The sequence below is a fragment of the Martes martes genome, assembly GCF_963455335.1.
Source record: "Martes martes genome assembly, chromosome: 17".
NCBI lineage: Eukaryota > Metazoa > Chordata > Mammalia > Carnivora > Mustelidae > Martes > Martes martes.
The window spans coordinates 34,350,226-34,377,865 of NC_137905.1; the positions used below are offsets into that span (position 1 = coordinate 34,350,226).

The 27,640-nt window shown below is 40.0% G+C and overlaps 2 protein-coding genes across 3 annotated transcripts in view; one reads left to right on the plus strand and one right to left on the minus strand.

Moving 5' to 3' along the window:
• Positions 1–12,897, minus strand: part of LONP2 (lon peptidase 2, peroxisomal) — a 120,016-nt gene extending 107,119 nt beyond the window's left edge. Inside the window, exons 1-4 of the mRNA XM_080828152.1 lie at positions 12,545–12,897; positions 5,646–5,880; positions 2,178–2,309; positions 686–808 (exon numbers count right to left, since the gene is read on the minus strand). Coding sequence (XP_080684278.1) covers positions 686–808; positions 2,178–2,309; positions 5,646–5,880; positions 12,545–12,777 — 723 coding nt within the window. The 5' untranslated portion in view covers positions 12,778–12,897. The remainder of the gene's footprint in view (positions 1–685; positions 809–2,177; positions 2,310–5,645; positions 5,881–12,544) is intronic.
• The window catches only part of ABCC11 (ATP binding cassette subfamily C member 11), a 73,071-nt gene continuing 52,430 nt past the window's right edge, over positions 7,000–27,640 (plus strand). For both annotated transcript variants that reach the window (XM_080828149.1, XM_080828150.1), the window contains exons 1-4: positions 7,000–10,298; positions 20,642–20,784; positions 22,134–22,270; positions 24,813–24,971. In XM_080828149.1, the coding sequence (XP_080684275.1) occupies positions 20,686–20,784; positions 22,134–22,270; positions 24,813–24,971 (395 nt within the window). In that variant the 5' untranslated portion in view covers positions 7,000–10,298; positions 20,642–20,685. The remainder of the gene's footprint in view (positions 10,299–20,641; positions 20,785–22,133; positions 22,271–24,812; positions 24,972–27,640) is intronic.

Below are 27,640 nucleotides of genomic sequence, written 5' to 3' on the forward strand. Positions count from 1 at the left end.
AGAACAAACTGATGGTTACAGGGGCGGGGGGAGGGGGCTGAATGAAACAGGTGATAGGGATTTAGGAGTGGAAGCACCTGTTGTGATGAACACTGGGTGATGTGTGGAAGTGTTGAATACCTTAAAGTATTGTATACCTGAAACTAATATTACACTGTATGTTAACTAAATGAAATTTAAATAAAAACTTTTAAAAAAGGAAACATGAGATATACAATAAAAAGGAAACATGAGATATTCAATTAGTGTATATCTAATTGAATAATTGAATAACTATTGTTATTGAGTAACTTAATAATTGAAGTAATTGAATAACTTCAATTATTTTCAAAGACATTCATCACAGTTGTTAATTTTTAAAATACAGAAAACACTGGAAGCAACACACAATGTATGGCAAAGAGAAATTGCTTAGTAAATTATCTCTTTTAATGATGAACCAAAAATTACCAAGAACAAAAAATGAGAAAATATTACCATGTTTTTTAAAAAAGAAAGATCCAGACATGGAAAAGGACTAGAAAAACATACCAAATTCAGAATTTTATCAGTAACTTGAGTGATAAGAGACAATGAAGTTTTTGCTTTGTTCCTTTCCTTTTTTTCTTTTACTTCAAAAAAACTGAATCTCATATCACATAAAAACAACTGCAAACGTAAAGAAGTGACTGAAAGAAATATTTACCCGCTTATCATCATCTTGCTTGTGTTTTCTGGTTTTCTGAAGCAATTTCAGGCCTTCAATTTGTCTGACGAGCAGCGGTATGGTCATCTTGAACCGTTCCTCTAGACTCACAGCATCTAAAATCTAAGGGAACATGAGTCAGTTAGTAGAATCACTCTGAAACACATGCTCCCAAAACAAGGCAGTCAGAGTCATGACTTAAATTGTTAAGTAAAAAAGACAACTATCAATAGTCACAGCTACGTTATGGCCAATACAACCAGATTAATTATATGAAATCACCAGAATCCTAAAAAAGAAAAAGACCATCTTGACCTTTCATTTAAAAATGAAGCCATGTGTATTGTTCCAACAGCAAGAACAAAACACACATTTAATGTCAACTCTTTCTGTGAATTATTCTCTTAAATCCAGAATGTGCCTACATATTAGGCCTAAAAATTTCTAGGTTCAAAATATTAAATTCTTACATTCATCAAAGAATAGCACTTTTAACCAACCACCACTAATGATTGGAGTAACTACTGCCTTCCATTCTTTCAAACGTCCCTGTGGATGCCCACAGCCAGCTTACCCTCTGGTACTCCTGCACTCTTGTGCTCCTACCAGTTGAGCTGCACTCTTGTGTTTAGAGTAAGGTGTTTATACACCTTTCTGTTAGATGCACTCGTTATTGTAATTTGTTAGATTTCCTACATAATTGTAATAAAAGTATTAAACTGATAAAGGTTTCAATGAAAACTAATTTATATGTTCTATGAAGATTCAATAAAGCAGACTGCTTAAAAACACTATAAAAATTAGTATGTAAGAAAAAGTACAATTTTGAGAAAAATACATGCAAATCTAAGATTCTACATTTTTCAGTCTTTACAACTCATTTCACTTCCAAGAAATAGAAACTGAAAATCATAGATAATGCATCATAGGTATGCTTTATGTAAGAAACATCATGAAGAATTCTAATAAAGCAGGCCATACACAAAAGGTCACAGCTCCACATGTTTAAAAAATGGACAAAATATATTTATTTTTTGAGTTAAATATTATTTTTAAAATAATTTTCCACTTTAACTTTCCATAAACTGACAAACTACTAATGCTGATAATGTGAATAAAAGAGCTGCTGGAGCAAACAAAAATGTAAAGCAATTGCTTTTAATAGTCAATTTCAGGGGTGCCTGGGTGGCTCAGTGGGTTAAGCCTCTGCCCTCGGCTCAGATCTTGATCTCAGGGTCCTGGGATCAAGCCCCACATCGGGCTCTCCGCTCTGTGGGGAGCCTGCTTCCCCCTCCCCCTCTGCCTGCCTCTCTGCCTACTTGTGATGTCTCTCTTTCTGTCAAATAAATTAAAAAAAAAAAAAGTCAATTTCAGTGTAAGAGCATTTTAACTACTTTTATGCATCTCTAGTATCTCTTACTGAAGGTCAAAATTTATTATTTTGAATAAAAACTAACAAAACAACTCTTTATTTCAGAAGGGAATACTGTACCTGGAGCTTTTCTTTGTTGCTTGTTCGGATAATTGAAGTCAGAATGTCTGGTAAAGCTTCCCTTGGAAGGCTATCTAAAAGGCGTCTCAATTTAGCAACTGCAGGGACAGACATATCTAACATTTCAACCAACTACAAGAAAAAAGAAGTCTTTTTAATGAAATCGGCATTATTTGTAAATGCAAAAGACAGATTGCTATATAGGTTTAATGTTTGGGCCTCAGAGTATTTATTTCTGAAAGATCACTGATTACCACAGCCCAGGCATTTTACATGCCTCAGAGGAAAAGAGATGAACATTCAAAATATCAATCAGAATTGAAAAGCAGAAATGGCTCAAATGTGGATAATATGAATGTTTAAAAGGCTCTGTAAATTTATGATCTTATTTTGAAAAAAATTAAAATTCATGGAAAAGTTGCAATAGTATAATAAACTCCTATTCTTTTTTCCCCTAAATTCACCAGTTATTAACATTCTGCCACATTTGCTTTTTCTAAACAAGCGTGCACACACACACCCACAGTTATAGCTGAACACTTTAGAGTAAGTGGCAGACATCCTGACCCTTGTTCTTAAGAACAAAGGTATTCTCTTACATAATCACAGTGAAATTACCAAATTCAGGAAATTTAATAGAGTCAATGCTATTATGCTAACCAATGAGTAGTTGAAAAACAGTGTTTTAGGGCACCTGGGTGGCTCAGTGGGTTAAAGCCTCTGCCTTTGGCTCAGGTCATGATCCCAGGGTCGTGGGATCGAGCCCCGCATCGGGCTCTCTCTCTCTGCCTGCCTCTCTGTCTACTTGTGATCTCTGTCTGTCAAATAAATAAATAAAATCTTAAAAAAAATTATAAAAAAAAAAGAAAAGAAAAATAGTGTTTTAGTAGAACAATGGATTAATGAGAATCTGAGCACTGACTGTGAATGATTTTTATACAAACAACATCCAGGGTATATCCTGGAGTTAGGACACATTAAGTTAAAAGCAAGCTTTTAGTAACTATAATAATCACTGGGTTTGTTGACAAAAGTTCTCCTTTTCTTCTGGGCACATAGCGGGACTGTTCTTTCTCACCTCCTCTGAATACAAATGGGGCTATGAGCCTTGCTGGATCCATGAAACAAGAGAAGTAACAGTTTCTTCTGGGCAGAAGCATTAAAAATCATTTAGCCTTACCATATTTCCTTTTCTAGCCTCAGCAGTAACAAATACATGTTTTGAGATGAATCTCTAATCCTCTTGAGTCCCTAAGTGACTCTAACAGGTAGATAAGCACTCTCTCTAGTTTTACATACAAAGCATGAATAAGAAATACACTTTTGCTATAAAGTATGCTGAGATTCTGGAGTACTTATAATAGCAAAGCTTAGCCCATACTGACTAATTCACAAATGATGTGCCTCATTTAGTCACTCTAAAAAGATTTCTGATGCCAGTACTAATCAAGCCTCTCTGAAGGCACTGTAATTTAGGAATCTATCCATTGCCTGCCTAAAGTCAAGGGAATGAAAGCGCAGTCATGATGAAGCCATTTAGGTGGGAGCAGTAGATAATAAAATTTAAAGACTCTTTCTCCTAAGAATTCATCCTAAGAAAATAAAACAGTTAAAACTTGTTCTCCAAGCACTTACTGAGCACAAACTACTTGACAGACACAACATACTGCTCGGTAAGGGGTGGTTAAAGCAGGGATGAATTCAAGTTCAGTAGAGGAAACAGAAGTATAAGGTAAATTTCAATACGTGGTGAGTATCATATTAAAAAGGGTGTTTAAAGGACTGTGGGAGTGCAGGAAAGGAGCACTAACAGCCCACAGGAGTTGGGAAAGCATAAATCTGAAAACTGAGAGAAGGAAGACCACTCCCAGCAGAGAAAACAGAAGGGACAAAATCACTGGGACATGAAACAACAAGATGTGAAGCTGATGGACAGCGTGACTAAAACAATGGGTACAAATGGAATTTAACAGAGTTGGGAAGGGCCTTAATATTGTCCTAAGAAAGTTTAACTTTATCCTATCACCATTAAAGTCTTTTTCTCAGGGGAGAGGAAGGCCCAGAACTTCTTTAGAAAGGCTCAGTGAACAGGATGAGTCAGAGAAAAGAAACCAGAAACGGATTAGTCAGGAAGCTATTGAAGAAGTCTATTGATGAGGGCTATGCAAGGAAATAAAGAAGGAAATGACAGAAAAGTATTAACTGGAGAAACAACTTCAATGTCTAAAAAGAGGAAAGAGAAAAATTCTGATAGCCCAACTCAATGAAATTTATAAAGATACTTAATATGAAAAGTAGACACGGATAGGAAAACAAAAAAACATAAGACTGAACTGGACAGATCAGAAGACAAGCCAAAAGTTAAACTAAATGCATGATAGTAGTGAAATTATGGTGATGTTTCTCTCTAAAGATTCCTTTCATGTCATTATAATTCTTCACATGTCTAAAATTTCTCTTTTGATTCAAAGTGGGGAGAAGTAAAAAGCAAAGTGCAATCTCTATGAAGCTGTGTCAATAGAAGAACAAAGACCCAGGAGTATTACCCAGGAAAAAAAGAAAATTCTGATTCTCCCTCTATCTCCTTCTTCAATGGCATAGTCAGTTATTCCAGTTCTCAACATGAAGTTTCTTCGTTCAGAGTAGGTCCTTCCCCACAGAAGTTACAGCTCTAAGTTCTCTATTTCCCTATTATTTACGACACTAGAAGTGTGTTGCTTCAAATGCCACATCAGGTACAGATACAAAGGGTGTGAATACTTGCCTTACACGTTTCAACAATTGAGACCTTTAGACACCGCCTGATCCTCACAGATCTAGTTACAGTCACTGGACTGCATCAACAGAAAGTAGAAGACTCGATTTTACAATATATTTTGATAAAGTTTCAAACAAAATGGGGTGAGGGGAGAAGATTTCTAGTCAATCTAGAGTTAAAAAAAACCTTAAACCTAGAATTAAGAAGTCAAATATTTAATGCATGCCTCATATGTGCTTCTCTCCCAGCATTCTAGGCTTTAATCAAGGCTTTAACCATCTTTGAAATCAGTCTACTGTAGACCTAACCCTCCAAAGTTACTGCCATTCTCAGTGTGACCTTGACTTCTGAACCAACATAACTTGCGTAATTTGCTACCTAGGTAACTCTTGTGACATATGACTTTTGTTCAATATTTTAGTTTTTAATACTATTTAGGTTACAACTATCTGGTTTGGAGACACTGGAAGTTATAAGGAAAGCTCTAGAAAGACTCTTCGGAAAAATTTTAGAAAGAGTTGGCTCATTTTTCCTAGAATGTCGTAGGTACACTCTTAGACAAAAGCAAAGTGAAACCAATATATTATATTACTAAGTCATTTAAACATACGCTGCCCTAAAACTTCACATTCAACAGATTCATCATATCTTAGGGCAGGAAAGGAACTGGAGAAAATGCGGTTTTAAGGAAAAAAATAAAAGCAACTCACTTGTACTGCATATTTGTAAAACTGTTCTGATAGTTCTCCTAGTTCCTCCCTAGTTTTACAGGTGTTGGGAAATTCCTCAAGCCGGTCCAACTGTTCCACTTCAGCAACAGGATATGGATTCTCTTTTAAGACCTGTACAATCTGGAAACGGCACAGGCCTGTAATCAGCAAAGTATAGTGAGGCTTGGGCCAGTTACTGCCTACAACCTGAACCGCCAGAGCAGCCGTCCCAATCCTGAAAAATACACAAAACATCAGTGTTACAAATGTTCAGTGTGGTAGGACAGAAACTTGCCTCAAAAGGTATTGCCTTTTCTGAGAAATTATTTAAAAAACAACATCTAAAGTGGAAACGAATTATTTCTCTAATTTAGCAACTAGTAACGGTCTGTGAAGTCACTACCTTCAGCAAGGGGGCAAAGCAGACCATCTCATTCTAATTATCATCTCCTTTGAGATTAGGTAGAAATTCCTAAAAATAAAAACATAAAAGCACTTGACAATTACATAGCTTAAATTCATTTTGCTAGGAATGAAGCAATATTATACCAGAACAAATATTAGCGTTTTAAACAGATGGATATATAAACAGCATAACATTAAACCAATCTAAGAAATCTCTGTTCCAATAACCAGTTTTGCTACCAACATCAAGCCCGGTTTTTCACACCATCAGTCCCCAAAACTTCCTCCTATCTGCCTTCTCACAAACTGTCATCAAATCTGATAATTAGTATCTATGCCCAAGAATATGAAATATCTAAATGTGGGGACTAAATATTAGAGGCCACACACTGAAGGTATATACTTTGTTCTGTCCTAAGTGGTAAAGGCTCCACCTAATACTAACTATAAAAGTTCTACTTTATTTCAGTCTTAGCTCCTTACCAGAACATATAATTCTGACCAAGTTACATATAAACTCAATTCACAGAAAGGAAGTCCCATCCAAACTAAGCCAAAATGATACAAAATGGAAAGAGCCATATTCAGAAAACATACCCAGACCCCAAACTAAAATTCTATCTTCTCCCTTCAGCCTCAGGAAGGCCTGTGATTTCAGAGAAGAAACTAGAATTAAGGTAACTAGAACTTTCAACACTCTGGGGAAATGGTAATCCTGGAAAATCAAACTCGCCCATCTCAAACATACAGAATTACATTTGAATACAGAATTTGAATATGTCAGGGAATTTGCCTACTTCTATATGCAGTCAATTCACACCTACTTCCTCATATTAATTCTGTAGATTATGTGGAACCTTTGGCTTCCCTCTGCCATTCAGTTAATTTTGAGCTATGTCCAACTTTCCTTATCACCTTTTCTGTCCTATTACTTGTACAGGGGATAAAAACTGATTTAAACAATAACTAAAACCAAAGAATCAGGAAGATAATTTGGTGGGGGGGAAAAACATGATATACTTTAAAAACTGAAATGATTTGATAATTACCTATTATTTTAAGGCATTTGTGTTGTGGTTGTTTTTCTTCAGTCATTAATGGTAGTAGGCTATATCTCCCATTTCCTGTAAACCAACTCAGATTGCCTGAGAAAGTTAGCAATAGCCGAACTGATCCGAGACCAAGACTACAACTCCCCTCAGATGATGCCATCAATGCTTGCACAATGCAGATCTGTCTACAGGCAACATCAACAGATGACAAACTGGATCCCTGGCCTAAGGGGTTTGCAAACGGGAACCACAGAGAAACCAGAGAGAGAGATGAGGCAACTCCAAACCTCCAGATTAGGAGATAAATTTAATTATTTGAACCACGTCATTCATGAAAGGTAAAACTAAAAATGAGTTTTCTTATAAAGCAAGTAAAACAGTGTGTTAACTGTGAAAGGAAGATGAACATCTTGGAACCAAATCAAAAAGAGATTAAGTTGGATTTATATTATGCCTCTCCTTTTAATGAAATAAAATATATAAAGGTTTTACATTTGCTAATTGGGTCTAACTTTAAATCGCTTACAGCTGACTAGAATGTAACATTTTTAAAGAAAAACAAGATCTGTGAAATGATTGATGGCTACAAAGAGTATCTGGCAAAAGACATTTCGGGTGAAAAGCTCTGTGAAGAAGCACCATGTTTAAATGTGATTTTAGACAAGTTCTATTGTATTTTGGGCTCTAGGTTATACATATAAATACAGATAGTAAGTAAACAAAATATATATTAATACTTTCCTACTAACTATGATACATAACGGGCTTCATATCAAATTAGTCATCTTTCTAAATATTCCAGTTTTTCTATTAATATTTGCTTTATTAGCCTTATGCATGACCATAAGGCAACATTCTGATTTTGCAACAGACCCAAATGTATACAACAAATGAATGGTGTTCTTTCCCTTTAGGTAGTGGTTCTGTAAATCTACACCTTAATTACTGTGATATTTTACAGTTTGAAGAATTTTTGAAACTCCTAACTGGGATCTATTTTCAGAACTGTAAAATATTGTTTTAATCCAAACAAAGTCTGATTACAATGGGTTGATTAATGTACTTTGGAAACTGACTTAGATAATAGAAGAGTTCCAAAAATATTTGAGAACCATCAACTGTAGTTGTGGAAAAATCTAAAAGCAGCACTACTACAAAAGGCAGTTTTTGAAGATGAGGATATTGTGTAAATATCCAAACTGGCCTACCTATGCCAACCACTTGCTATTTTTTTTTTTTTTTTTTTTTTTTTTTTTACTTTAAAGCTCTCCATCTTTCTTGGAATCCTCAATCTTCCAAGTCTTTCTATAATGACATAGTTTAGTTCTGCCCATATTGAAAGACTATGGGGCCTTCTCACTTCTCCCTCCTTCACCATTTGTGAAATTTACATTTAAAACTACCTATTTGGGGGTGCCTGGGTGGCTCAGTGGGTTAAAGCCTCTGCCTTCAGCTCAGGTCATGATCCCAGGGTCCTGGGCCCTGCATCCGGCTCTGCTCAGCAGGGAGCCTGCTTCCTCCTCTCTCTCTCTCTGCCTGCCTCTCTGCCTATTTGTGATCTCTGCCTGTCAAATAAATAAATAAATAAAATCTTTAAAAACAAACAAACAAACAAACAACTACCTATTTGGGGATAATACCTCTAACATATAGGTTTATTGCTCTGTAGCCTACAAAAGGCTTTCATAAGTATTATCTCATTAGATACTACCTTTCAGTCCTGTGAGGAAGATAGCATCATTTCCTTAATATAAATTAGTGGCTGAGATTCAAAAAGGGTAAACAAGTTAGTTTTCCCTGATTACAAAGATACTGCATAGGCAGGCAAAAGAGACCTGTATTAAGTTTCAGGATATATTTTACTTTTATCACCACAATGGACAATATCAATTTGTGCCTAAAAGAAATATAAACAAAGACTTATTCACATAGCTTCTAAATAGTTGAGATACTAGAAAGCACTGCTATCATTTAGTATCAACTGTTCACATCTTAATTACACTTAACAAAGAGAAGCATTTCTACCAAAACTCTAGAATCAAGTTACACATCTTTGGGAAAGAACAACTGAAACATCTTTTTAGTATTCTCTTGTATCACCCGACTTATCTTCTTGAATTATTTATGGTTTTTGGCAAAACTCATCATCATGATTAATAATGATTTAGAAACAAGGAGCTTATTAGGATTGCCCCAAGGTCTACAATAGATGAGGTTTCTGTTGCTATAGGATTTTTGGTTTTCACTCCTTTACTAATACTTCATTTCTGGGGGTGCCTGGCTGGCTCAGTCAACAGAGCATGCAACTCTTAATCTTGGGGTGGTGAGTTCAAGCCCCACGATGGGGACAGAGATTACTTAAAAATTTTTTTTTTCAATTAAAACTTCATTTCTGAATTTACGATTGCCACTTGTAGACACTTTCCTAAAAAAGAGTAAATGCAGATTTAGGAAAATCTATAGAGCTATCCATTACATACTTGCTAACATAAATTTTAAAATGTTAGTACTATCAGGTAGTATTTCTGAATGCCTAAGAATGCTCACAGATAAAAATAGGAGTAATGCCTGGACAAAGAGTTGACCCAAATTATGAAACTGTGCATCTGCTATCTACAAAGCACTCATTTCTTGTCAGACAAATGCCAGTGAAAACTAATTTGGGATCTTGGAGGAAGAAGCCAGAAAGAGAGGGGCTGAGAAATCAGCACTATGTGGAAATGAAGCCATGTATCCTGAAGAACATAAGGCTGGAAGACGACTGGATGACCATCTTGAAATGCGTGAAAGGACAGTGTATATGTAGTACTAAATTATTATCCATCTTCACTAAGAAAATAATGAGTCACTCAAGTCTAGGTAAACAGGGTGCCCTGAAGTAGCATTAAGAGCCAAGTTCTATGCTGCAGGGATAATCCAAAGCTCCTCCTTTAAAAAGGCTCCTGTGTCAGGTAACATGCCTGCACACTAACTAACATGCAGAAGGGAGTGTGCTGTTCGAAACAGTAAAGCAAGCTGTTCAGGGAAGTCAACATCTGGCTTTGCTATTTTGTTCGACAAGGAACACAGTGGAATAAATGACTTCTGCTGCTCTTCGAGACTGAAGCATTGTCACCTGGATGGTCTAAAGGAAACAAAAGACAGGAGTAGAGCCCCTGGCCTTCCCTTTGGGTACCACCATCATCTGGAAAAGCAGGTAACTGAGGAAGGGCAGATTTATGTATCGAAACAGAGTAATGGTATGGTTATGGGTAACTCAGTATTTGCATTATCAAAGCTTTTTAAATTTTTAAAAGTGTTTAAAGGTCATATTAGAGAAAAAAGACATCTGAAGCTAGTGCTAAGGAATGTAGTACAATCCCACACAGATTTTTCAAGTAGCAAACAATATTTCTAGAATAACCAGATGGTCTGGTGGATCCTTCTGATAGAATTCTATGAAGAATTGCCAATATATGTTTTCTAACTTAAATGAATAATTTTAACATTGTTATTAATTTAAAACAAAAGCAGTGATATGAACATCACGGATCAGATCACACATCATCTGAATATTAACAATTGCTTCCAAGCATGAGAATTCAGTTACAGATGTGTTGAAGGGATTTACATAAAAGAAATTAAAAAGCATCCAGACTCTTGCCAGGATATACTAACAAAATGACTAAAATATGACTAAATCTCCTTTCGAAATTCACAGTGTACCCATGGGTAATAACCGCACATACGCACAGAACTAAAACAAAAAATCTAACCATGAACACTCTTGCCTCAACCAGCAATCAAATGCCTGGGCACAGAGAGCAAAAAATTGTGGCATAAGCAGAGGCTTAAGGAGTGGGGTCATTATGTTGGGAAACCAGAATTCAATGCAATTTATCAGAGTTCACAGAAACTTGAAAAGTATCCAATTCCATGCAAGCAATAACCAAAGCAGATCAGTTGGAAGCCAAAGTGTTTCCCATGCCTGAGAAATGCAAGGTTTTTACAACGTGGATTAATGAAGTAGTAGTACTGGTTTTTTGTTTGTTTGTTTGTTTTAGGAAGGGAAGGGAGAGATACCAGTTTCCCTTCTGAATTTGAAGATAGTCATAGACTCTCCTTTTAGAAATGTATATATTCATGAAATTTTGGGTAAGAATAAGGCATTCCAAATCATTCAGTCAGGAATCCCTAACTTTAAAAAAGGGTACCTGGAGGTAAATAATTGCTCTAAACTAAAAGCATATCAGGAAGAGTTAAGGATAGGAGGCACAGGTTAGGGAGGTGAGTCTGAAATAAATGATAGCATTTGTTGAGCATATACTGTATCCCAGCATTGTCTAATAGAAATACAATGTAAACCACATATGTAATTTTAGTAGCCATATTGAAAAGCAAAAAGTAAAATACTAGTATTTTATTTAACCCTGAACAGCCAAAGTACTACCATTCCAACTCCTAATCTATGTAAAATTTATTATTTAACCAGCCAAATGTTTTACATACTAAATTTTCAAATTCTAGTGTGTGCTGTATACTTACAGCACGTTTGGGGTAACTAATTGCACTGATTTATCTAGGACTAACACTGTTTCCTGGGAAACAGGACTTCTACAGCTACAACTACTTCAATTCTCGGCAAACCCGGGCAGTTGGTCACTCTAGCCACTCAGTTTGGACCGGGCACATATGACTAGTGGCTACAGTACTGGACTACCATCAAGCACAAAGATGATTTCACTTAATTAATTAACACTTAATTAACATACCCAAGAAATGGTTCCTGTTAGGTTCCAATAGGCACAGGGTGTCTCACCCAAAGACACACAACTAGGGCCATGGTGTAGGGCAATCTAGTGGTAAGCTTGCGGTGTAAGAAATGTTAAGATACGAGAGAAAGAGCAGATAGGAGGAGATGAGAAAATTCCAGAAAGGGAAGACAAGGGACTACGTGAGCAGGAAGGGAGGGTAAAAGAGAAGGGGCAGGCAGGGAGTTTGGAAGACAGGCACCCAAAAATTAATGAAAAGGGTAGTGCGGATTAGGACGGCACAGGAAAAAGAGAAAACGTGTGGAATATCAAGTGTCTCACTTAAGAGGGCTGAAAGATGGAGGAAGGGAAGAAAAGAAAAGAAAAGAGGAGGCGCCTGGAAAATTCAGAAACTGGGCCAGGAGTCTGAAGACCTGAGGGGACGGGGGCAGGGAGGAGAACTTAAATCAAAGGAACAGTGCCAGCTAACTGCGGAATTTTCACTACTTCATGAGTTCTGCCCTTTAACAGTCACGACACGGACATCTGTCACCCCCATTTCACACAGGAGGTAGCTGAAGAGACAGAACTGAGCCACGAAGGCCACCCCTCGAGCCTCGGCGCCCCGAAGCCGGGCCTGGCCTGGGCCGGGGTCCGGAGAGGAGGCCGCGCCGCCCGCCGCCGCCGCCGCCGCGGGGGCCGCCCGGCCTACCTGTGCAGCGGCGGCAGGTCCTGCGCGTCGCTGGCCGGGTCGGGCGTATTGGGGATCACCCCCAGGATGGTACTCTGCAGCGAAGTGCCCTTAAGCAGGCGGCTCCGCACCAGCTGCAGGTTGCGGGCCGAGTCTACGCTGGTGCGCATGGTGGAGCCGGGCAGAAGCACGCCCTCGTTGGTGAGCAGTAGCGGGAGGCGTCTGGGGATCTGGATGGGGCTCACGGACGACATGGTGACAGCTGTTCGCGCTGGGGGACCGTCAAAAAGAGCAGGAGCCACAGCTCTGCGCGACCTCTAGAGCCCCGACTAAAGCTCCCAACCACTGGCGCGCCGGCGCTTCCGGCTCCGCTCTACGGCCCGCCCCCAGGCTCAAACTCCGCAGCTTCGCGCTGCCCCCTCCCGGAGCCGCCCCGCAGAGCACGGGAGCATTAAGTGTAGGAGCACAGGAGCACTTCAGCCCGAGCGACCTTCACTCTCCGCGAGGTCCGCCTTTCCGTTTTCTCCTGAGGCTCAGCCGCAGGACTGTGCCCTGGAGAGAGGACCATGTTTAAATTTTATCTCCTTGAAATGTTTTTAACTTTTCGTTCGAATTGATTTTAGATTTACAAAAATATTGCAAAAAGGAGTTCCCACAGTTCAATTATAAAAACCAGAAATTAACATCACTGTTATCTAACCTATAGACCTTGCACAAATTTTGCCAGTTTTCACACTAATGTCCTTTTTTTCTGGCCCAGGATCCCACTTTACATTTAGTTGTGATGTCTCCTCAATCATATATATATATATATATATATATATATATATACATATATACTTTTTAAAGAACATTGGTCCGTTATTTTGTAGAATGTCCCTTAATTTGGGTTTATCTGATGTTTTCTTGGGATGAACGTTTTAACATTATACATTTTTGGCAGAAAGACTATACAGAAGACATGTGGCTTTCCTGATACATGATGGTTGAAATTTATTATTAATGATGATTTTGCCCTTGATTACTTGGTAAAGGAGGTATCTGCCGGATTTCCCTACTGTAAGCTGGTATATTTCTTTTTATAAGTAATACATATATTCTAGGGAGTTAATACTACATTTATTACTGGAATTCTGTAAGAAAAAGCTACACATTTCCCTCATTTATTTACTTACTCATTTTTTTTTTTTACTTTATTAAGGGTTCACGGATTTTTTTATGGGTTATAACCCAATAATATGTATTTTGTCACTTGAAATGTTTTAGATTTGGCCATTAGGTGCTTGTTCACGTTGAGACTTGACTTGGGTTTGGCTATAGGTTGAAGATGGAAAATTTTCCCTGTGAAGTCCAGCAGTGCTTTCAGAATCCAAGAAGGAGTCGAGAGTCCATTCAAATCAACAAACAGTCATTAAGGGACTGCTAAGTACAAGGCTCTGGGCTAACTGTAGAGGGGTAAAGAGTATAACATAAGACAAGCTCCTACCCTTACGTATCTCTTGGCCAGGGGTACAGCCCTGTAGATGACTAAGTCTGATACAGGGCAGGTGGAACTGTGTGCTTTTGTGTATGCTGCAGGTAAGGGAGAGGAGAAGGCAAGTATACAAGGCTGTGGTGGAGATAGAGAAGCAAGAACTTAGATGCTCCTGCCGAAAGCTCTTTCTCTGACATTATCCCACCTTTCCTTCATTCACTAAGCAATATTTTTGGAATACCTACTATATACTGGATATTATTTTAGGGGCTGGGTAACTGTCAGTGAACAAGACAGGCAAGGTTACTGCTTTCATGGAGCTGAACTTCTAGAGAGGGAAACAAACAATAACCAAGGAGAGTAATTTTGAATGGTGGGAAGTCCTTTAGGCAGTCAGAGAAGGGTTCACTGGACAGATCACATTTGAACTGGGCCCTGTGCATGAAGAGGTGGCAATGCAAAGCTCAGGGGAGGTGCTATTCCAGGTCAAGGAAGTGACAATTGCAAAGACTTTGTGGCTGGAATGAATTTGGGGTATTTGAGGAAACTACTCCTGGAATTCAGTGCAAGGGGGGCATGGTGGTTTGGCTGAGATAAGAGTAGTGCCAGGGTCAGATAATAGAGGGCTGTGTAAGAGGTAAAAAGATAGGGTAAGGAGTCTAGTAAGAAGTCAGCGTTTTACTCTAAGCCTGATGCAAGCCTCTAGCAGCTTCAAGGTGCAGAATAACTTTTCTGGTTTAAGTTTTCAAGAGACCATTGTGGCTGCTATGTGGAGAAGGCAATGTAATGATTTAAGATCAGAAGCCGGAAAGCTAGTTATGAGGTGGTGACAGTTGTCCAGGCAAGAAAAAATGAGGACTTAGACTGCAAGCTACATTGGAGTGTAACTTCAACAGAATATGCTGATGGATCGGATGTGATGAAGGAAGGAAAAACCAGTTGTCAAGGTTAACTCCTAGACTGGGGCCTGAGCCACCAAGGCCTAGAGAGAAGTTGAACTGAAGATCCTGGATACAGAAAGCAAGCTCTGGACCGTTTCTCTGGATGTACATTATGCACCCTACCCTGTGGTAGACTCTGGGGAGAGAGAGAGAGATTTAAAAAAGAAAAAAAAAAGATTGACCCAGGTCCACAAGAGCTTACCTTTTTATCAAGGCCTCTCTAAGGGCAAGATGGAGAGGTCCAATTTTTTTGAGGTTTTCTTGTGTTTAGCAAAGAAATTAAAAAAAAATCTTATAAACTTCATGGTCTATTTTTTTTAAACCTTTCCAAATATTTTTTTAAATTCCATTAACCAATATAATCTACATCATCAATTTTGGATGTAGAGTTCAATAATTCATTAGCTGCATATGGCACCCAGTGCTTATCACATCATATGCCCTTCCTGATACGCATCACTCACTTATTCCACCCACCCACCCACCACCCCTCCAGAAACCCTGTTTGTTTCCCGTAGTTAAGAGTCTTTCTGATGACTTCTTGTCCCCTGATGACTCTGATGACTTCTTTTTTTTTCCAAATTATTTTTTTTAATTTCTTTTCAGTGTAACAGAATTCATTGTTTATGCACCACACCCAGTGCTCCATGCAATACGTGCCCTCCCCAATACCCACCACCTGACTCCCCCAACCTCCCACCCCCTACCCCTTCAAAACCCTCAGATTGTTTTTCAGAGTCCATAGTCTCTCATGGTTCATCTCCCCTTCCAATTTCCCTCAACTCCCTCTCCTCTCCATCTCCCTATGTCCTCCGTGTTATTTGTTATGCTCCGTGGTCTATTTTTTTAAAACTTATGTTTAATGCTTTTAACCTACACACTTATACCCCTGCCCCTGTAACAGCAATAACAAAAAACAAAATGGATATTCTATTCATATTATAATTGCCAGATTTATTTTTTTAAATACAAATTCACACTGCACTAAGGAAGCTGTATTATGGGAATGGATCCACGTTTAAATTGCTTGCTGATGGACACCTTCTTTTAATCCTGTGACTGTATGTCTGTCATAGGATGTGTCCACCGACCCGGAAAAGCATCAAAAATCTAAATGTGAGGTCTTCAGTAGCCATGTGGATTTCCTGGTTCTTTCTTTGACAGGCTCTGCATCTACATTATTTATTTATCCTTTACATGTTTATTAAGCATCTACTGTGTGCTGAGCACTATTCTAGATTCACAAATACATCAATGAGCAAGACAAGTTCCCTGGCTTCAAAGAGCTGATATTCTAGTGAGGTAGGCAGAAAATGAATACGCCACGAAAGAAAGATTTGAGAAAGCAGTAAGCAGAGCAAATAAAGCAGGAAGCTATGTAGAAGGTGATAGAAAGAGGAGTGCAGTGTTCTCTAGGGAGGTCTGAGAAGGTTATTCCCAGGAGGTGGTGTTTGAGCTGAGACCTGAATGGTAAGAATGGACCAGCTCCACGAGGAGCTGGAAGGAGAATGTTCTTGGCAGAGATTAGGACTAGCACAAAGATCAAGTTGGGGAGGAGCTTCCCAGTTTCTGGAACAGAGAAGAAGGCCAGGCATTTGGATGTGAGATTCAGCAATCAGGAAGATGCCAGTGATGGCCTCCAGAAGCTATCAGAACTAGCAGAAGGAAATGAACCTCAAAGCAGGGAAAGTTGACAAGCACAGGGTGTGAATGGACTGGAAGGGAGAGATACAGGAATAAGACCTAATCATCTAGATCTTATGTTCCTTACCCTCTGGGTACATTCCTTACCCTCTGGTGCACCTTCTGGCCTTAGACACTACATCCTGCTGGATAAGGGGTAAGCACAATGAGGAACTAGGTCAGCTCCTCCAGACAGCCTGTGCCACATATAACCTTGCTGCAGTGGCTCCCCTCCTGTTCCCAGGTTGTTTGGTCATATGCAAATGACCCATGTCTAAACCAAGTTTATCATCATGATGTTCCCCCTCCAAGGTTTGTGGAGAACACAGGGCTGGAGGCAACTGTTTCCTCTGTTTTATTCCTGTCACATCCTTGTCCTCACCCTCAACACAGTGTTGGTCTTGTCCCAATCTGAACCCTTTTGGGTTCTTCCCAAAAGGAAGTTGGGAGGCCAGGGAACTTCTCGAGGTCTGCTAAAGGAAGTTCTGGAGGGAATTTCCCTGGTCAGTCAAGGAAGCAGAGGTGGGCCTCATCAATTGGAATTTGGCACACACTAGTGTGTGACTGAGCTGCCATTGTGTTGAAATGAGCAACTCATGTTCTGCAAACATATATCCATTACACATGCTTGCATTTCCTTCATTCCCAATTGGTTTACTTTTCCCTGTTATTAGTTTCTTGGATAAATGCCATATAAAAATTGGTCACACCTTTGAAACCCTCGCTGCATCTCTCCTCAGGTGTGTAAAAATAAACAAGGTTGGCAAATCAGACTTAAGCTGAAAGGTGAGAGAACATCCAATATCTCTATTTGGTCTCTAAGCACATGGTCCTCCTCTTGAGCCCCTACTTGCTGGTTAATGAAGAGAAAATAAGTGTTCGGGCATACCATTTTAACCTCCTGTCTAATCTAGTCATTTAAATAGTTCCTTTAAGTTACTCTCAGTGAAGGATCAGCCTCAGAGCTGTGGCCTGGCAGAGGATAAGTCAGGGTCCTGGGCACAGTGTCCTCTGCTCCTTGGCTTTTCCAAGCAATGTTTTTTGTCCGCCTGGTCACTGCCTGCCCTGCTGTCATTGGAGAGTGTGGAGTAATGCATTTTGGCTTGCTTGTGGCATGGCAGTGTTCCCCAGGTTACCAGGCCTCTGTGGAGCCCACACTCTGCTCTCAAGACCTTCCCATGACTGTTATTTATTTGCAGTGTGGTTAGCCCACTAGGCCCTCTCAGCAAGGCCCTCACCCAAACTTTCAGCTCCTTCTTGTTCCCCTCAGCTTCAGGGGAGCCAGGAAAGCTAACCCCCAGGCACAGCCTAACTTAGGAGTGAATTGAAAAAAACTGTCCCGGGTGGGAGAAGGATTTAGAAAGAGGCACCATGTTTTCCAGATGATCAGCAGGGGTCTTCTGGAGTCTGTTCATACTGGCTCAGGAGAACAACTGTCACCTTTCAGGAATTCTGAGAGCCCAGTCATTGAACACAAACATTATTAAAATTAAATTATATAAATTTGTGATTAAGTATATCATATCAAAGACAAAGGTAATACTCAAAATGTATCACTCCCTAGTTATTTTACTGCATTTTACTATTATTTACATTTTGAAATTATTTATCTCTATTGCATCTGTTGGGTGGAAATACTGTAGAATGAGGGATCTTTATGTCTGTCTCCCCAACTTTATATTCCATGGTAGCTTGAAATTAGCTGCAGTGGGAATATTTACACCGCACACACACAAAAATGTTAAAAAGGCTTATAAAGCAAGGCTATTTTATTATTTTGTTGATTGCCTAGGCTGAAGAAATAAATGCAGGAAATGCTAATAATGCAGATTAAATCTACAAGGCTATTGTGCCTAAAGCCATCACATTGTGACAAGCATAAGAAAAATTAGGAAGTATTGTTTCAGTATTTGCAAACTTTTCAGGGCATTGACAAATTAGTGAAGATCCAACCAAAAGTCACCTTTGATGTTTCATTTTCCTCTTACTTACTAAGGTAAAGCAAATGTCAAGCAGCATTTGTTTTGGAACTGCACTCACCAATTGCAATAGTAGATTAGTTATAGATACGAACCTCTGTCAGCGCACCAATGATGCAGCCGCTTGCCAGGTCCATGACTTGCAATCTCGAATTTGTTGGCTTCCACTCCCTGCCCCCGCCACTCCCCCCCCACCCCCGCCACCCCGCCCGGAAACCTTTGTGTAGGGAATAGACTGTACTGCACTACACCGTGGTCCTCACCCAGGGGTTTCTATTGAGTTATGCCAATTTTACCTTAATGTGTCTGTGTCCTAGACTGTTTCATGGCAGCCAAAAACCTTGTTTCTCCCCAGACTCTTAAAGAAAGTGTGTGACATTCTCTCTTTCTTCTTTTCCACCATCCCTAACAGACTGACTTTTTTTTTTAATTTTTTAATTTAAATTCAATTTAATTGACATATTGTGTATCATTAGTTTCAGAGGTAGAATTTAGTGATTCATCAGTTGCATACAACATCCAGTGTTCCTATAGCAAGAGCCCTCCTGAATGCCCGTCACCCATTGACCCCATCCCCTGACCCATGACCCCTTCAGGAACCCTCAGTTTATTTTCTAGAGTTAAGAGTCTCTTATGGTTTGCCTCCACCTCTGCTTTCATCTTATTTTACTTTTCCTTCCCTTCCCTTATGTCGATCTGTTTTGCTTCTTAAATTCCACATATGAGTGAAATCCTATGGTATTTGTCCTTCTCTGACTGACTTATTTCGCGTTCGCTTCTATGATCGCTCGGCAAGTAAACCTTATGGCTTGATGCCTTGGCTGGGGAGTCTGTCTTGCATGTTCCATAGCAGAATTCCAGAACCGGAGGCTACCAGTTGGGGTCGTGATTTGCTGAAAGGAAGTGGTTTGGGAGGAAATGAGATAGAAGCATTTGGAGAATCTTCTCCCAAGACTGGTTAGTCTGCAAGTCTGTTTACTCAAAGCACAACCCAGTATTTGAACATCAGGACTGACTACATAATTTGTGGGGCCCAGTGCAAAATGGAATATTGGGCTCCTTGTTCAAAATTATTAAGAATTTCAAGATGGTGACAGCAAGGACTTAAACAAGCCTGGACCTTTCTGAATACGAGGCTCTTGGAAGCACTGGTCATACCCCAGATGCTGGCCCTGTTATATACTGTCTTTTTCCATTCCTTCAGAAATATTAAATTAGGGGCACCTGGATGGCTCAGTGGGTTAAAGCCTCTGCGTTCTGCTCAGGTCATGATCCCAGGGTCCTGGGATTGAGCCCCGCATCGGGCTCTCTGCTCAGCAGGGAGCCTGCTTCCCCGCCCCCACTTGCCTCTCTGCTTAGTTGTGATCTCTGTCTGTCAAATAAATAAATAAAATCTTAAAAAAAAAAAAAAGAAATATTAAGTTACCATCCCCTCTCCCAACCCAAGCATATAGATGTTCTGGGAGTGAGTCACATGTTCAGAAAGGCAAAAACGAAAAGCATTTTAGTATATTTTTAAAATACCTTTGGTTATTTAAGGTTCCTAAATTGTATCTAGCTCTATTCTCTGACTCTGTGAAAACTAAGAGTTAGAGTCAATAATAAAATTGCGTTTCCTTCATGTATTTATCCATCCTTTTATCATTTATTTATTGAACACCTGCTATCCTCGTAGCACTGTCCCAGGCTCCAAGGATTCAATAGTGAGCAAAACTGACATGCCCCTGTCCTTGTGAGGCTCTTGATTTAGAGCAGAAAATGAGCTCTAAACAAATAATGATTCACACAAATATATAATTACAAACTGGGATAAGAGAAGAAGCATGGTTTTATGAGCAGGCCTGGCCCAGTGTTATAGGGTTGACATTGGGTGGTTAGAGAACTTTTCCCCAAGTCATCTTGAGCTGAGGCCTGAGTAGATGTTTAAAAAGAGGGAGGCAAGCTCTCCTGCATGACCGTGGCCCACTCCTTGCAGGGAATATCCCCCTTTCCTGACTCCTAACGGTTGAATCTAAGCTACTCTTACCTGCTGCCTTTTCAGATTCTCTGATTCTGGGAAACGAAGGATTGGCAAAACAGCTGAAAATGACCAGGAGGAGGATATATTGGGTCCCCAGATCTTCAGGTGGCCTCGGGAACCTTGGCATGGACATGAGCAATGACATGGTTTCAGGTCTTAGCTATGTAAGTAGGTCTCCTTTGCATTAAAATACCAGAAAACTGAATTGACAGGATATTCTCAATGGTCACAAATTAGATCAGAAAATTTTATCCCATATTATTCAACCTTGGTTTCTTTTAATGGATCTCAGGCTTCTGCAATTAAACGAATCATAGTCTTTGGTCATGACCCCACTTCATGGTTGGTCTATGTATCTATTTATCATCTATTACCTATTTATCTACGTATTTAATTATAATAGTACATTAGGCACCTGTAGACCCATCATCAACTCACCAGCTTGAACCTTGACAATCACATCCAGCTATTGGACCTCCTTCCACTTCACTCCCCGACTTCCCCAACTGAAGAAGCTACTCCCCTGAATCCTTTCTCATCAATCCTTACTATGCTTTTAAGATAGTATTATGTATTCTATGTGAAGTCCTAAAGATAATACTTAAAAAAAATTTTAGTTGTTTCCTACTTTATCAAAAGGGTCACATGTAATGTTTGGGGGTTACTTTCTTACTTATTTATTTCTTTTTAGTAGGTTTACCCTCAGAGGGTGACTTGGTCTCACATTCTGTGGGTGACTAACGATAGCTCCCTTTAGTCTTGTCTAAAGTGTGTATCACAGATTAAAAACCTGGGGAGGTGGGGTGGCCTGCCCAGAGTGACCCCAGGAATGTAGGCAGAACTAAGGCTGGGACCCAGTTGTCCCGACTCATGGCCCACCGCTTATTCCCTACCCAGAAACCTTTCTTTTATTTACTTTTTAATTGAGATACAATTGACATAAAACATATTAGTTTTAGGTATATGACATAATGATTCAATATTTGTATATAGTGTAAAAGAGTTACTACAACATAACATCCATCGCCTTGTACAATTATAAATTTTTTTCTTGTGATGGGAAATTTTAAGATCTGCTTTTAAAAGCTTTCAGAGCTACAATGCAGTGTTACTAACTATAGTCACCACGCTGTACGTTATAGCCCCATGACATTTATTTTTAAATTTTTTTATTTTTAATTTTTTATTATTATTATTATTAAGTTCAGTTCCCATGACATTTATTTTATAACTGGAAGTTTTTGACCACCTTTGCCCATTTCACCCAAACCCCACCCCCACCTCTGGCAACCACCAATCCATTCTCTGAACGCTTTGTTATTGTTGTGTTTAGGTTCTACATACATGTGAGATCATACAGTGTTTGTCTTTCTCTGTCTGACTCTAGCAGCCTTTCTTTAGGAAGCTGAATGTGGGAAGATCCATTGTCCTTGGATGGCTAGTCTGGCACTTCAGAATAGTATTTATGAGATTGGTTGGGAAACTGATGTTCTTTTGGTTTTTCTTTCCCAAGAATACGTACACTCTAGAAGATGTCTCCTGGAGCCAGCAGGTGAGGAAGCCTGAGGCACCAGAGGTGGCAACAGTTCTCCCCTGGGGGAAGTATGATGCTGCCTGGAGAACCATGATTCCTTTCCGTCCCAAGCCAAAGTGAGTATTGAGGGGGAGATAAGGGCAGTACCCACTAGGGCAATGTTCTTCAGACCTTAACACTTAGGCTCTTTCCCTAAGATGTCTCCACATGGTCATGTCACCCACCACAGCCAAATACCTCCAGAGAAGACTGTGGCACATCAGGGAGGCAGAGTCAACTCATTCACTCACTCATTTGTTCATTCATTCATTCATTCATTCATCCAACAAGGATTCATTGAGCACATATATGTGCTAGACCTTGGGGGAACACCAGTAAGCGAGACAGACATGATCCTTGCCCATCACGGACCACACATTGGGGAGGAAGACAATAAGCAAGTAAACTAATAAACATGGTTATAAGCTCCTTGAAGATGGTATTAGGAAGAAGTGCGAGGGTGCTGAGGAATAATAGAACAGCGACAAGTTGGTAGGTTCTTGGTAGTTAAGTTGTTCCCGGGAGGATAAACAAAATATTACTAGGCCAGAGTAAAGAAAGAATAATCTGGGCAGAGGGACAGCATGTGCAAAGACCTGATCTTGAGGTGGAAAGAGCACAACATGACGTGTCTAGAAACTGAGGAGGCCAGTGTCACTGTAGTTTTGTGCGATAAGGGACGTGGCATGAGATGATTGCAGAAGGATGCAAATCTCCACAGGGCACATTAAGTATGTTGGTCTCCATTCTAAGTGAAATGGGGAGCTGTTGAAAGGGCCCAAATGCCTTGTGGTGTTACCCTTAAACTTAAGAGTTAAAGAAATTCAATGTATCCTTGTCCAGTAAACTACAGTTGAAAATAACCATCCCCCAATGTCTCTCTGATTCACACAACCTTTCTCTCAGGGGCCTGCACAGAATTCATTTATTCATCATGTATGGACAGGATCTCAACATTCCTCTAGGCCGTTTCTTCAGCGTTTTGTCACCGGGACTCTGCTTTGTATCCACAATCCCCTCTTCTCTCTCACAAATTTGCTAAGATTTTACCTATCAACAGAACTGCTGTTGTTTTCCTATTTTAAAAAAGCTTGAGCTCCCCTCACTACTAGCTACATTGTTCCCACAGGATTGCTCTCATCTCCACTGAGAACTAAGAACCTGGTACTTCATGGAACTGGGCGGTCTCATCTAGAGGAATGCTCTGCTCCTAAACCAGCTCATAGTCTCTGGCCCTTTATCTGCAATTACACATGGCCCCACATATCTGGTGATACCGGATACCGATCCCCATCCTTCCCTCAGCCCCTTCTCTCTCCAGCTTCTGGGCAGAAGACACAACTGCGGGGCCCAGTGGGACGTGAGGAGGGGAAGGGCCACCGAGTAGAGAAGAGCCCATAGACCAAGATGAAACAAAAACATCCCATGCATTTGGCATTTTCGTTTTCTTGTCTTTCTCCCCAAGTCGTCTTTTTAATGGAATTTTCTTCAGATCAAAATGCACAGCAGTAAAGGCAACTTTGAAAAAAGAGTAGAAGTTATACACAACGCCAACATCCTCATCCAATTATTATTTCTGTACTTGTGAATCATTTCCAGGGATATGACCTTATCATTCTTACTTATTACTTTTTATTCCGCTGTTGTTGTTTTTATGAAAATTACATAAGCCAGGTATAGAAAACGTGAAACAGTGAGAATCTCTTTTCCTGTACTCTTACCAATTCTAGTCCCTTTGTCAAAGTCAACCACTCATAGTAATTTGATGTAAATGTATCTATATGTACATATAGAAATGCATACATACAAAAACATAAATGCACATATACATATAATACATAAATACATAAATATATATACATATATGAATATATTAATGTCTGTATACATATATAAATATGTATATGTAATTGTATATGTAATGTAAATTGTTAATAGTGGTTGACTTTATATATATAGTTTTGTTTGCCTTCTCTCATTTCTTCCCTTTTTTATATAAGTAAAAATATACTGAATTTCTCGACCTGCAAGTGGCCTTTTTTTCTTTGCTTACTATGCTTAGAGCTCTTTCCAAATTCTAGATACAGATCAACTCTATTTTTGGACACTTCTGCATTGTTTTCCATAGACCTTACTTCTCTTTCTTTTTAAGTCATTCCTGTATTGATGGGTGTTTTTGTTGTTTCTGTTTTTTAATTATCATGCATAACAGAGTAATGAAAAAAAAATACTGTTTTGTATATCCAAATGACCACGCTGTGGTTTTTACATAGTATATAATTGATCCCTGCAAAGTCTTGCTCTTGCCTTAATTTTCTATCTTTAGAGCCTATATCATACGGACAACTACAGGGGTGCCTGGGTGATTCGGTGCGTTAAGTGTCTGCCTCCTGCTCAGGTCATGATCCTGAGGTCCTGGGATTGAATCCCAAGCCCCGAGCCTTAAGTCAGGCTCCACACTCAGTAGGGAGTCTGCTTCCATCTCTTCCTTTGCCCATCTCCCTGCTCATGCTCCTTCTCTCTCTCTCTCATGTGCGCTTCTCTTTCTCTTTCAAATAAATAAATAAAATCTTAAAAAATAAATAAAAGCAACTACATGACCTATGACTTCTCTTCTAGGTTTCCTGCCCCACAGCCCCTGGATGATGCTGGCCTGTTCTCCTACCTTACGGTGTCATGGCTGACCCCACTCATGATCCTAGGTTTACAGAAACGCTTGGATGAGAACACCATACCCCAGCTGTCGGTAAATGATGCCTCAGACAAAAATGCTAAAAGGTAAAATTATATTGGACAAGCCACTGGATTGGTTAAAGACCATGTCTTATGGGTTTGGTGACCAGAGATGATGAAGAGTAGCAGGTAGGGCCCATCTTTAGACAACCAAAGAATATGCATGCTTCCTTGGTAACAAGAGGCCTCACTGTAGTTCTTGGACCCCCTGAAATGGTATACGTATTTTATACATATGGACTAGAGACTTTTTCCTGGAGCAAGGATTCATATCTTTTATCAGATTTGCCTAAAGGGCCCGGACCCCCAAGAAAGTTAGAAATGACCCCTCCTTGTTCCTTTTGCTTTTTCTTCTGGATCAGGCAGTTACCTGTGTGACTCATCATTAAATTTTGGGTTAAGGGACTAGTCTCCTAATCCCTAAGTCATCACTAACTAGTTGTTTGATTGAGTTTTCTGTACCACGTACCTCACAAGGTAATATGAGGATTAAGTGGGGGGAGGGAATGCATAAGTGGTTTTTATATGTTTTGTATTCACGTTTCTACCTCTAGCTACTTCATGAGAGACGCCAGGTAGAGAGTGGCATTTTCCAAAGAGTTCCAGAAAATGGTCGTCCCCTAGGAACTTCCCTGAAAAGTTCCTTGGTCAAGGGAGTTTGTGAAACGTGGCACACTCTTGCCAGATCTCAGAGATTAGTTTACCAAGTAAATTAGTGAACTGAGGGTACTGAGAAAACAAAGCTGGTTCAACTTTGACCCGTCGCTTCTCAGAATTGTTCAGTAAAAGAGAAAAATTAGTTTTCAGGGAACACCTGCCTCTTACTGGTCAGAATCTCACTGCTTACCAGCTCTGATGTCGGGCAAGTCACTTACCCTAACAGAGACCTTTCGTCCTTGTGCATAAAATAAGGGAGCATAAAATTGACCTCTTGGTCTTTCATAGGATTGTTGCAAGAGTCAAAAGAGATGAGGAATTCAGTTTAAACCACCTGGGAAAATGCCCAGTGCATCTTGGGCAACCGGTTAGATGTTGGGTTGCTCTTTAACCATTATGAACACAAGGTTTCTCGATTTGTGTCTATTCGCTTCTAGTGCACTGATTCTGCTGTTTTTATTCTGTAACTCACCATGTCTGTCTACCAATACTTTTATCATCACACCACTTTGGGATGTTTATTTGAAAAAACAATGACCCATGCATTCACACCTTAGAGAGGTTTCTTTGTCTGCGTTCCTTAGTGAACAAGCAGAGTTCTGGGGTGCGGCTTGCCTAACCCTTCTGAAGAACTGCTTTGACTGCCATGAGCATTTGCTGACAAACTGCCAAGCCATCACCATCACGACCATGGTGGTCAGCCCCGTGGCAAAATCACCATTATCACCACCATCATCTTCAGTATCACTTTCATAATTCTCCATAGTTTTCATCGTTCTATAGTGACAGAGCATCACCTCCTTTGACTGTCACAAGTAAACAGGGCAGATGTTACTTTCCCCACTTTACACTTGAAGGATCTGAGGACTAAGAGAAGTAAAATGATGTTCTCCGAGTCACATAGCTAATGAAGGGAGGAGGTGAGGTTCCGAATCTGGTAATCATGGCCAGAAATTGATACAGTTGCTAGAAGAGCTGAGGGCAGGCTACAGGACACTTGGATTGGTTTAGTCAAAGCTCTTTTAGTTTGGTTTACTTTCCTTTGATTTGTTTTGTCAAGACTTTTTTACTCTAGTGCTTTTTGTCTCTGTGGATTGGGTTATACATGGAGGTAGGGCTGGAATGAGGAGAGGTGACCCCACAGATTGGCCTGAGTAAAATTGTCCACAAACAATAAAGTCCTCTAACACATATGGGTGACATGGGGACATTTTTGCTTTATTTACCTAGGGCCCAGACACCCCTTTCCCCACAAGTTATCTGGCCCACACTAATGGGCATGGGATGGAACAGTTGTTTCAGAACTCAGGAAGAAAGAAGCAGCCTGGGGGGTCTGACGGCAGGTGAGGGAATGTATGACAGGAACATTCTCATGGTGTTTGTTCCTTTCTGCCTTTAGGCTGGGTATGAGTGTCCATGGCTGCAGGGGTGAGGAGTAGAAAGGGCCAGAACTGCCTGCCTTGAGAGACTTGGTGGCAAAAGATAAGAACCAGAAGCTGATAGAGCTGCTTGAGAACGTGCATGAGCAGGGCTGCCCTCAAGCCCTGAGCACGAAGGGTGGCCCACCATGCTCCTGCTCTGTGAGGAGCAGAAGCTTTAGGGAGACCGGGAGTCCCGTGGCATAGTCCTTGATGTTCCCATCAAGGGCGGTGGTAATCGCTTTTCAGATAGTAGAACTGAACAGGGTGGAGCAGGAGGCGGGAAGTAAAAGGGCAGAGGCCAGCATAGAGACTGCAGCTGACAGACTGGATGGTGGATGGCGGAGGGAAGCATCCAGGGCCAGATTAAGACTCTGGAAGCCAGAAGCACTACAGTGATTATTTTCCAGCTATCTGCTCCCACATCAAATATAATAAAAAATAAAAAAAGAAGGATAAGTGAGTCAACGATAGTCTTAATTTCCGTTAAGATAACTTCTTTGATGCTTTTTTTGAAATATTGTTTTTCCATTTTTTTCCTCAAAAAAATGTTTTTGGTGTTCCTGTTTCACTGATAATAACATCAACAGCCTAGGCATCATCAGCCCAGATTGCCAAAATAAGGGCACACTTTTAATT